The 1,354-nt window shown below is 75.7% G+C and overlaps 1 protein-coding gene across 1 annotated transcript in view; it reads right to left on the bottom strand.

Annotated features, from left to right (window-relative positions):
• The window catches only part of MARVELD3 (MARVEL domain containing 3), a 9,522-nt gene extending 8,511 nt beyond the window's left edge, over positions 1 to 1,011 (bottom strand). The window contains exon 1 of the mRNA XM_019505234.1: positions 714 to 1,011. Coding sequence (XP_019360779.1) covers positions 714 to 1,011 — 298 coding nt within the window. The remainder of the gene's footprint in view (positions 1 to 713) is intronic.
• Positions 1,012 to 1,354: the final 343 nt, after the last annotated feature.

Raw genomic sequence — 1,354 nt, 5'->3', positions numbered from 1 at the left:
GCGCGAGCCGCGCTGGGCGGGGAGGGCAGCTGCACGGCCCCCCTTGCCTGGGCGGCGCGGGCTGTGGCAGGGGGCTCCAGGGGAGGAACACGGGCGGCCCCTTCCCAGCCCTCGCCCGCGCTCCCCTGCCCCCGCAGAGCACGGCCGGGCCTTGGGGCGCCCTGCGCCCGCTGTGACCAATCCCAAGCGCCAGCCGCCCCCCGCCCCGCAGATGTGGGGGCATCTGAACGAGCAGCTCCTGGAAGCATCGACCTTTCGCGGCCCTGGCCTCCAGCCTGGTGGGACTGGGCACGGCTGCCAGCCGCCCTGCTGCGGGAGCCCCGCACGCCTGCGGTCCACGACAGCGGGAGCGTGGCAGGAGCCGGGGGCGGGCTGCTCAGGGGCGGGGCCCGAGCCTGCCCGCGCCAGAAGGGAACGTGGCAGGGGCCAGGGAGGCCGCTCGGGACACAGCCCCAAAGGCGAGGGAGACCAGGCGCTGCCTGGGCACAGGCTCCCAGCGGGCACGGCTTGGCCTCCGCAGTGCCCCGCGCCCGGGGCCGACTGCTTCCCCGGCCGGGAGCTCGGGCATTGGCAAGCAGGGCTGGGCTGCCCCGCGTCCTCGGTGCCCATCCCCTGCCCGTGGCGCAGGCTTGGCCGGTGTCGCTGCAGCCACGTGGGCTGTGCAGCTGTACCGGGGCGCCTGGCTGCGCGGCCCTGTGGGAGGGAGCTGGCACCTGCGCCTGGTGCGTCCGGGAGTCCAGGGCCGCGCTTCGCACGGTGCGCGGCGAACACGGGCTGCATCAGAGCGGTGCCCGACTGCCTGCCGGCGGAAGCAGCCCAGCCCAGCCCAGGCGGGGAGCGTGGCTCCCAGCTGGCACCAGTGCCGGGGGGTGGTGCTGGGGAGGGGGCTGACGCAGGCTGGCCCCGGCGAATGGGCGTGCTGCTGAGGTCCTTGGTAGCGTGGGCAGTGCGGCCCGAGGGGCGGGTTCCCAGCATCTCCCCTGGCCCCACCGCTGGAGGGGACTTGTGCATGGCCCGGTGCCCTCGTGCTGTGAGGGCAGCGGGACCAGAGCCCGTATCCTGCCCCCTGGCACGTCTCCAGCCTTACATAAGCAGGGCCGTGTTTTCCCGGCTGGCAGCAGGTGCTGCCCCGGCCAGCCTTGACCCCGCGCTGCGCAGGCCGTGGGGAGTGCCGGGGGAGGGGGCGTCAGCCGGGGGCTTGTTGCCAGGCAAAACAGGCCTTGAGGCTCCTGCCAGGCGGGACTCAGCACTTCTCCCCACGGGGCTCAGGGCCGGGGGGGGGCTGCAACGCGGCCCTCGGCCAGGCTGGGCCCCGGGGGTGGGCGTGGGGGCGGGCTGGGGGCTCCTCCGCGTT

Source organism: Gavialis gangeticus, unplaced genomic scaffold, assembly GCF_001723915.1.
Source record: "Gavialis gangeticus isolate Ggan-Ray unplaced genomic scaffold, GavGan_comp1, whole genome shotgun sequence".
NCBI lineage: Eukaryota > Metazoa > Chordata > Crocodylia > Gavialidae > Gavialis > Gavialis gangeticus.
This window is presented reverse-complemented; position numbering and strand designations above follow the sequence as displayed.